Source organism: Brachyhypopomus gauderio, chromosome 18 (genome assembly GCF_052324685.1).
Source record: "Brachyhypopomus gauderio isolate BG-103 chromosome 18, BGAUD_0.2, whole genome shotgun sequence".
In the NCBI taxonomy this organism is placed as follows: domain Eukaryota; kingdom Metazoa; phylum Chordata; class Actinopteri; order Gymnotiformes; family Hypopomidae; genus Brachyhypopomus; species Brachyhypopomus gauderio.
Genome location: NC_135228.1, coordinates 12026957 through 12037234, shown reverse-complemented (window position 1 = coordinate 12037234; position 10278 = coordinate 12026957). Strand labels below are relative to the sequence as shown.

Here is a 10278-nt window from a genome sequence, read left to right as displayed (position 1 = left end):
TTTCACTACGTTTTAGTTGAACTGATACAGTCTACTGAAAGTTATGCTCCGCTAAGCGACGATAATAATAAAGCTCCCTGCTATTACAGACAAACCACCAATGGGATGCGACGGCGTGTGCTGTGAAGCTTCTTGTTGGAGGAGAGACCTGTCACTCCACGTCGAGGTGGGCTGGCTAATTGAAACGCTGAGCGCAACGCTCCTCATTGTAACCATCCCATTTGCGAGGAAGGTAGTTGCCCATCGCCGACTGCCAGTCTTCAGCGTGGTCGCATGAGAAACACTAAGTGAAGAACGGAGAAACAAGCAAAGCGCGAACGGGTGTGAGAGACCGATCGAGTGCGGAAAAGGAGGAAACTTAAAGAGAACTATGGCCGTATCAGCAACTCCCCCGGTGCTTTCACCGACCGCGACTCCGGGCGCGGGCAGCTTGTTTCGTCCTGACCCCCTGTACTCCAGCCCGGCCGAGTCTCCGCGCCTAACGAGCAGCATGATCAACTCCTTCATCAGCAGCGGAGGAGGCGGCGGAGGCAACGGCAACAGCGCCAGCAGCAATAACGAGTGCAAAATGGTGGAGGTCCATGGGGTCAAAGTAGCCTCGTTCACCGTGGACGGTCAGGAGCTGATCTGCTTGCCGCAGGTTTTTGATCTCTTTCTTAAACATCTGGTCGGGGGACTGCACACCGTCTACACTAAACTGAAGCGGCTGGATATATCTCCTGTTGTATGCACGGTGGAGCAGGTCCGTATCCTGCGAGGTCTCGGGGCGATACAGCCCGGCGTCAATCGCTGCAAGCTCATCAGTCGGAAGGACTTCGAGGCGCTTTACAACGACTGCACAAACGCAAGGCAAGTTTCGACCGTGCACAATAAAAAACTTAAGTATCAATGTCCAGTCAGACTTCGCTCTTGTTCGTTGTAATGCACGATCCGAATCTAGTGGTGGTGCTGCGCGTTTGCGCGTTCGTGCTGTTCTGTTAAAAGTTTTGGAACTTGTGGTGCAGGCTTGTCTAAAAGACGTTTGTTCAACTAATACAGACTGTACGTCTGCAGACGATTTAAGCGAGATTATGTTTCAGTAAATGTTCTAGGCAATTAAAAAGCAAATTATCCTCGTTCTGGCTGTATAATTTGAACACATTCATGTTCCATGTAAAAAAAAAACGGCCACCTGCAGATTAACCGCTTGCCCGTTTTAAAGCGCGTGCAAAATTTTATGCGTATTTATAGCCCAAAACTGCTTAGTAGACTGTGAGTGCTGGTTTTGGGTCAGACCAATCCAGCTGAACCGCAATCATTTTTGGCCATTTAATGAAAATATCCGCTCTCATAGGACGGAGTGCTGGAAACAGTCCCCAGTTTACTCTGTCATTGTTTATTGGCCATAATAAACACTCGCTCTGGCCACCAAAATGAAACTGACAAGCAGATGATACAGTTTATGAAAGAAGAGTTTAAACTTGTTCTAGCTCATTTCCTGATTTGTGGGTGTAGTTCACCTAGCGTTGACCTTCACTGTGAAGTGCATCGTGTGAAATGTACAAAAACTTCGGCAGTGATTAAGAGGAAAGACGTAAGCTCCTTTAAGATGTACATTTAGAAATGTTATTGTGTAGCAAGTTTATAAACGCACTGTGCGGTATTACTGAAACAGATACAGGCCGATATTTTATTATTATTATTAAAGAAATCACAGGCAGATTTCACAGGATATCACAGGAGATGGAGTCATCTGTTTCAAAATTTCAAAACTCTGCCTTTTCCGAAGTTTTGATACAAACTTATGAACGTCTGCCAAACGATCCGATTACGTCGTGTAGTGTTTTGGTGTGTTTTCATATATATATATAATTATTCCCTTCTATTTTCTGTCGCAGGTTAAAGCCGATGTAACAGCAGTAACATTTAGTACTTAATGACAAATGTTCAGAAATTCATGAACAGTGCCAAACTCACGCTCTGCTTTGTGGCAGTGTTGTTTACAATTCTCTTGTTTGTAAAGATGTCCAGCTCATTTGGACTTAGTGTTTGCCCGTGTTAAATAAATCAATGCGACCGACAGGGCGGGATAAATCACCTCGCCCGGATTCTTAACTCTGTTTGGTGTCGAGATGTTATTCTTAGCTTGTTATCATGACAGATGCATTAGTGTTCCCATGCTCTATATTCTTCCTGCAATGTCAATGTGGGGGAGACACTGAGAGAGAGAGAGAGAGAGAGAGAGAGAGAGAGAGAGAGAGAGAGAGAGAGAGAGAGAGAGAGAGAGTCAGACAGACAGACAGACAGACAGAGAGTCAGACAGACAGACAGAGAGTCAGAAAGAGAGAGAAAAAAAGACGGGAAGGGGGAGTGAGAGACTGAAAGGGGAGAGATGCTTCTTTTCCACCTTCATCCGAAACCTCAAGGGTTTTTGCTTTATTGTCTGATTGTATTACTGAAACTTTTTTCAAGGATGATGCATCAAGGACCTCGGTGACAATGAAGCATTCTGATTAACGCCACAAAAGCAGAATGTTGTTACATAGTATTTTTTACCAGTCGACATCGACTTGAATAGGCCTTATCTGCTAGAATATAACTGTCTAAATGTACGATCTTATCGCGAATAACAAAGACTTTAAAATGAAAACTTAAACAGGCATAACGCCAGTAATAACGTAGTAAAACACTCACGATATTACTAAGAATAGTAAATTTCAGTCAGTGAGCAAAACATGAATAATCGTGTTGTTATATGTCAAGAATCTGCCAAAAATGAGTCAAACTAGTAGCCACCAAGACAAGAAAATTAAATGCAAAGATTATGGACTACGTAGTATGTTTTCACTCCTATCTTGTTCATTTCTTCACTTATTTCCATCTACTTACTTATTTACATGCTTACAAACATAAAATGTTGTTGCTTCCTGTATTGCGTTGTTGCTCATGTGAAGTAATCTATTATTTTAGAAATATTGTGTTCATGGAATTGAAGTATTTTGAAATGTTGCATATGGATGGAATATTTGAGACTTTTTCACTTGTTTTGTTTCTTTCTTAACTGTGTGACAATGTGTGACCCACTTGAATTGAGAAGGCTATCAGTACTTCAGTAACGCAGCCTGGGGGCTTTGTTGAAGGAGAGCATGATGCCTAATAAAAAATACACCGACGATAGAGATTTCGAAGGGCCAGTTTTATAATAGGCTACCTCATAATCTCTACAGGTACACTTTTTATAAGGTGACCACGCGAAACTAAACTGTTTGTCTGTGTGCATGTTTACGTGTGTGTGTGTGTGTGTGTGTGTGTGTGTGTGAGAGAGAGAGAGAGAGAGAGAGAGAGAGAGAGAGAGAGCATCCAGATGGCCATTTTGGGCTTGGTTCGGTAATTAACCTTTTAACAGCACCCCCCCCCCCCCCCACACACACACACACAACCTTCAGAATTCAGCCGTCACTTTATTGGGTTTTGCGTTCTCGATCAATCTGTGAAGCATGATGTACGTCTAATCAGTGAAGGGGCGGGCGGGGGACTTTAGCGCCATCGTTTTGTTATTTTACTTTATATATTTGGATTACAGGCAAACGGGGTAATAACGGACAAGCGCGTGGAGCGTCGCACTGTTCACTTAAGTCAGGTTGCAGCATACGGTCGGATAATGAAATTGCTTCTGCAATGGCCTCGTCTAGAATTGAATTTGCTCCTCGGTCTCACTGCTTTACAGCTCACCTTCCGGTGCCCGCACATACAGGCATCGCTTTTATAGTCAGATTTAAACATCACCCACCGTCCCACCACCATATGGTGGTAACTAATGTGCACAACCGGTCCCGTCTCTGTCTCTCCCTCTCTCTCCCTCTCTCTCTCTCCTTCCCAAGAGGATGAGTGGGGGGGACGTAAGAGGTATCTTTTGCCTCCGTTTTCACAAGCACAGTCACGGACATCAGGAAAGTAATCAAAACATTTCGACGGGATCTTTAAAACTGCCACGGACAATTTAAATACTAGGAGAAAATGTCCAAATCAGCAAACCCAAGCGGCACTTAGGGCCTGCTTTTATGATTTCTCAGCTCGCAATTGATCTCCGGGTTTTTATTGCATTCATTATTTATTAAAAAGAATTTGCAAGCTAAACATAACGCTAAACTAGTTTGCACTTGGGGACTGCACTTAGGAAATTGAAAGGGAATTACATTAGAGACGAACATCTGTGGCGCTTCTGCCCTGCTCTTCCGTGTTTATAGGCCAGTGTTGCTTCTTCGTATAGATGGGCGTCGGAACCGCTTATTTAAATGTTTTCTCACCAAGCGAAAGCGGCTCAGGAGTCAAGCGTCCAGGCACAGCAAGAATGCCCCGTCAACAGATATTTTAGTGCACGGCTAATCAGGGATTTGTTTCGAGGCAAGCACGTCGTAAACGAAAACCCCCAGCACACTGACTACATCGCGTGGGTCAAAGATGCTCCTGTCAGTACCTACTGAGCTGGAGAAATTGACAACTTAAATTATTACGGTATTACTTGCATAAAAGTTCGTCAGACCTTGTTTTTTTTCTCTTTCTTCGGGCCGCTTGTTTTTTAACCATTACAATCTTTTAATTCATTTTGTTGCCACTGGCATGATCTGATTTGCAAATTGTGTCACTGATAAGAGCAACAGATTAAAATAATATTGCTAAAGTGCATGTAGTAATCACGTCGACTTGCAAAAAGCATTAGCTACAATTTAAGATTTTAAACCGTTATTTTAGATTACATTTCTGATGAGGTTCTGATTATTTTCCTTATTAAGCTTTTTTTTATTTGCTTTCCCGTGAAACTCGATCCTAATAATAATAAAAAAATCACAAAACAATACAGCTGTAATTATTTGCGCACTTACTCTAAAGTCGGCAATAAAAGACATTTAGGTCATGTCAGTGACGGTATGTGGCAACGAGGTACAAACTCGCATTTGTTTATTAGTATGACCATAGCGTTAATTTTGCATGACCACCCTCTGTTCCCTGTTCCCTCTACGATGCCCGCACCTGTGTATGTGCGTGTTTTTCCTGTGTGTGTGTGTGTGTGTGTGTGTGTGTGTGTGTGTGTGTGTGTGTGTGTGTGTGTGTGTGTGTTTGGGGGGGAGGGGGCGTGACTGTTGTAGTTCGATCGATGACCAGTATGGTTTTTGATGCAGCGCGAGCGCACATTCGTACAAGCGCGTGTCTGTCGCTGTGCCTAGTCCATATGGACGTTTCTTTGCCCCTGGCTTCGCCTAAGGCTACGGCTCCCCGGCTCGAGCCTGGCACCCAAGACACCCTACTGTCTTCTCCAATCTCCTCAGTGGGCGTCGAGACTGTCACTCGTCCTCCTGCGCACCTTGAATGTCAGTAATCAATTATACATCCACCCTTTTCCCCAGTTTTATCTTATAACAAATTCCCTCCCTCTGCCCTTTCTATGCAGTAAATTATAAATTAACCCCACTCGGGCCGAAAGTGGCCCAAGGGCCCAACCCAGCGCCCCCAAGCCGACCCACTTCATAAAATAGTCAAGCAGAGATGCAGGGATATGTTTTTCCTTTTTTTAAGTTTTATAAAGGTCGTGTGTGACATTTGCGCGCGTGTTTGTGTTATCTTATGTTTATGTGCTTGTCATGTGGCCGCCGGAAGTGGTGAGGGAAAGGGAAAGAGAGAAAGGAGAAACTCGTGCCCATTGCTTGTTGTGTCAAAAAGAAAAACAAGTGCTCGTTGCATTGCGCTACAACTTCTACTCTGAAACGTGGAGAAGGACATTTTGCGCCCAAAGTAGCGTTAGACGCATTAAAGGGCTATTCTGACAATATCATAACGTCCATCACATACGGTGGATTATTTGTAAGGCATCACCTATTCTTGTCTACACTTTGCTACTGTGTTCCAAGCTACACGGATTTCAAATAAAATGCACCCGTCGTTGTCTTTCAGAAGCTTTTCGTCGAACACTTTACCATAAAATGGTTTCGTATAATAAGGCTAAAATTCCCCATGCCCTCTTTTTGAAGTTAACATTCCAATATCCACGACCTTTCTGCGTGTCAGATTTATGGCGCTCCATTGTAAAAGCAAAGGTTGAAATACTTTGATATTTTTATGGCTGCGGATAGCTTGCGATGTGTCCGTCTCTCTCTCTCTCTCTCTCTCTCTCTCTCTCTCTCTCTCTCTCCCCCCCCCTTCTCTCTCCCTCTCTCCGTCGTCCTCCCCTTTCTCCTTCTCTCCATGTGAATATGTTGATATGTTGGAGACTTAAGAGCGCTTAACTGCGTCCGGGGTCTAATAAAACAACTTGTGGCCATGAGATCTCTCATTAATGTTGGCAGGGGCCTGTTCCGTGCCGCGGCGCTTTAATAACTAGTCCCACGCGTAACCAATGAATTACACTCAAAGCGAAGACACATGTGGTCAATTAGTGATGGAAATGCGCTACCTGCATCTAGGACTTAACGCGCGCGTGTATTTTAGCACTGTACAAACATGCATTAAGCTAATGAAAGTTTATTAGGGCCAACATAATGGCTCTGTGTGCGTAATGTAAAGTTACTTGTATTCACTTTTGGGTGAACTCCAGCGCTTTTTCTTGGGGTGGTGTTTGGAAATGTTTACTTATTTTTGTTTTATTTATTTAGCAAACTTTTTCGTGCTATCCGTGTGAGAGGTTAAATCTGACAGATGGAGAAGACTTGTCAAGCAAGAGGGGAAAATGACACCTCCGCCACTCACTGCAGGAGAGCGGTTGAGGAGGGTGGTCGCGCATGTGGGGAGAGGAGTGCGTGGGGGTGGGGGTGGGGGTGGTGGTGGGGGTGCTGGAGCCACTGGTGTCATTTTGACTTTGGGAAAATCTCCTTCCTGAGCCTAATGACACATCTGCAGCCGGGCTATATTTATTACAGTCATGTAGAATAAAATTGATTGTCTCCTAAAATTAATTTTTGGTTTGCCTCTAGCAGTGCTTTAATGGAGGACACTAGGCTCCATGCAGGAGTATTGTTTAATCACATTAATATCACAGCCCCCAGGACAGCCGAGATAATTGTACAAACGAACATAGAAATATGTATCTCCAACTTTTATGATTGAATTATGCAAATTACTTCTCTCCTGCCCTTCCAAGCACTAATCATCTAATTAGGACTGATGTTTTAAATGGTTGTTTTTGGACGGGGATTCGGAGAGACGCAGGGAGCAGAAAATTGAATATGACACTAAAATCAGCAAAGTAGTTTGTGCCGGAAGAGCTGGTGTTTTCTCCTATGCCGCCGCGACGTTGTCTGTCGACACAGCAGGCAGAGGGAAAATGATTAGAGAAGTTTAAGAGACTTGAGATATAAGCTCCCTTTAATCCATAATTGCCCCTTACCCTTTTTTTCGAGAGTTCGTTATTTGTATTTGTCACTTTAATCGTCGATTTTGACACTAAGCTTCTACGCGCGTGAAGGGCGGGGAACGTTTAGCGGAGGAGAACTCAATCCGGCGGAGGAAAAGCTAACTAGGTCCTAATTACGCGGATTAATATTTTATGACGTCTTCCACTATATACCTACCTGTACGCGTACCAGCTGTTGGAGCGTTTTGCCGGCACGCCTGCGAGTGGAGGTTACAGTAATAACAATAAGGCTCAAGTGAGCATTACGCACAACCTCGGAATGGCATTTTATAGGAAAAGAGTCCTCAAGGCATGAGAGAAGGGCAGAGCCGCGCGTTTCCCTTGGCGCAATAGTGTTTACAGTTGTCTCCTACATCTGGAGGCAATAACTCGCGGCTCTACCTCCCGCACACAGCTAGCTCAAGGGCTGGGATCTGGGTTCACCTGCAGAGCATCCAAGGGACCAGCCATGTAATAACACGCTCTGCTGGCCCTTACAGATGCCCGGACCTGTAAACGTGTGGGGTCATATCTAACTGAATATTCTAAAAACAAAAATGCACAGAATCAATTATTTATTTGATATTGTTTGTATGTTTCTTTGTTTGCTCGCTAAAGGTTAATAGAAATGTGGTAAACAGGCAGAGTGAGAACAAGGGTAGAAGAAAGATACAGATAATATTCATAATGAAACTGAGCTCTGCCACTATGCTGAGTTGGTTGTATCAGAGGCAGGTAAAGTTGAATGTTTTAAAGAAACATTCAGTTGTACTTTAAAGAAGTGTGATGTGTGTGACAGTTTGCATGTGCACACACACAGGTGACTTCAATAATGAAGCACACATTTATTTCTTAAAGGGAAAATGAGAACCAACCCGCAGATTCAGTGTCTTTGAGAGCAAAGGGATCAAGGGATCAAGGGTTAGTGGAGTGGTTGTTTATCACTATGTAGGAAGTCCCAGGTGAGTTAAAAGTCTATTAGTGGCCATTGTCAAATGGAACAACTGTCAGCCCAGAGCATCAAAAGGAGGGGTAAAAATGATAGAGAGAAGAAAGGAGGGAAAGAAAGAGGAGTAGGACAGTGAAAGACAGCGAAAGAGAGAGAGAGAGAGAGAGAGAGATGTGTGTGTGTGTGTGTGTGTGTGTGTGTGTGTGTGTGTGTGTGTGTGTGTGTGTGTGTACATGAGCCATGTCTGGGTTAAATCAAGAGAATCCCTGGGTATGTGATGACATCATGGTCAGTTCTGGTGCTCTTCCTGGATCTGCGAAAGATTCATTCTGTCTGTGCTTGCCCTGGGCAACCTGGGTCCAATTACACACTCAGACATAGACACACACACACACACGAGATACAAAGAGATACAAGTGGTGTAAATATAAAAGTATATTCTACCATCTGTAAGCCTGTGCCAAACTTTGAAACATACACACGTCATGCCGTTTGAGACTGACTTCTCTCGTCATGTGCGTGCTGCTTGAGGAAACAAGACTCCCCCCCCTCACACTCAGCTCATCAACAAGCTATTCGGAAAGGTGACAATTTACAATATGTGTGTGTCAGGGGGAAGATGTGTATGTGTATCAAAGAGAGAGAGAGAGGGGGAGTGAGAGAAAGAGAGAGAGAGGGGGAGTGAGAGAAAGAGAGGTGGACATCTGTCAGCTTTGAAACTTTTTATTGCTATTCCTCAAATTCTCAAATGGGAATCCCAAACGAGAACAAAAAGCCTCTCCCTGACACATTCACACACTTACGCATTCAGTAACACCAGGTAACAGCTCACATCAGGCAATGCCCTATGCATTTATTTGTTTTCATTCTTCCCCTATTTTATTTTTAAAAGTGTTTAGGAGAGAATCTGGCCCACTTGTAGTCAACCCGTCAACTTTTCTACCAAGACCATTCATCTCCTGAGGTTCAGCCCTGGTGCCCCCAACCTCTCTGTCTTTCTGACCCTCTCCCCCTCTCTTGTTCTCATCTCCACTCTCTTTGACTCAATTACAAGGTAGCGCATGAGTTTCCATTTGCCTACAGTAAATAGACTGTCAGTGGGCGTCGGCGGGAAATAAATTTGTCGGGCGGCCGCTCCTCCCTAAAAGCCCGGGATTTAAAAACCTAAAACGACGCGGATTGATTTATACTCGGCGACGTAACGGACGCAGATGCGCCCGTGTTATTCTAGATGAACGGCGAATGTGATGAGCTGATAAGGCCGTCCTGCCTGCTGTCTGATTTTAATTACCCCACAGAAACGTATTTGTGTCGGCTGTTGATTTGTGCTGGGCCATGAGGGGCATAATCTTGCATAATCTTGCTCTCTGTCTACAAAAAAAAAATGCCACCGGTGTCATATTAACCCTTACAATCATAATTTGTGTTCAGCTTATATAAACGCTGTTAATGTTCATTTAGTTTTTGTGTTTGTTTTGTGTGTATGTGTGTGTGGTTTAGGGTACCTGGCTCATGTTTTACTTGTTCAAAATAAAGATAAACGGAAATGTATAAACAACCCCCCTTCGGTGTGCAAGGTGTGTGTACACAGTAACACGCGTTTTGATTATTTAGCAACAAACTCTTGGTTTGACAGATTCGGTTTGAAACCTGTATTCATGGAGCGGGTCTCAATGCCCGGCCTTTCTCACTCGCGTCCTCATCAGCTTTAGACGAACGCTCTGTTTGTTTATGTGTTTTCCATTCCCGTCTTCCCCCTCATAAGTATGAAGATAGCTCTCTTTAATAGAGGCCCTGGGCTTGATTGGAAACATGCTGGACGTGTATAGCACTGTAAATTGGAACCACACCATGAGACCAGGTTGTTTATTCCCGTTATGATGTGCGTCTCTTAACTTAGCTCCAGTCAAGACGTGTTTGGGGGGATGGGCCTTCGGCCAATCGGAGCGATGTATAGGGGCCACGC

At 44.1% G+C, this 10278-nt stretch overlaps 1 protein-coding gene across 1 annotated transcript in view; it reads left to right on the top strand.

Moving 5' to 3' along the window:
- Positions 1–208: 208 nt before the first annotated feature.
- Positions 209–10278, top strand: part of dacha (dachshund a) — a 108369-nt gene continuing 98299 nt past the window's right edge. Inside the window, 2 exon segments of the mRNA XM_076980103.1 lie at positions 209–640; positions 743–849. Of these exon segments, the coding sequence (XP_076836218.1) occupies positions 371–640; positions 743–849 (377 nt within the window). The 5' untranslated portion in view covers positions 209–370.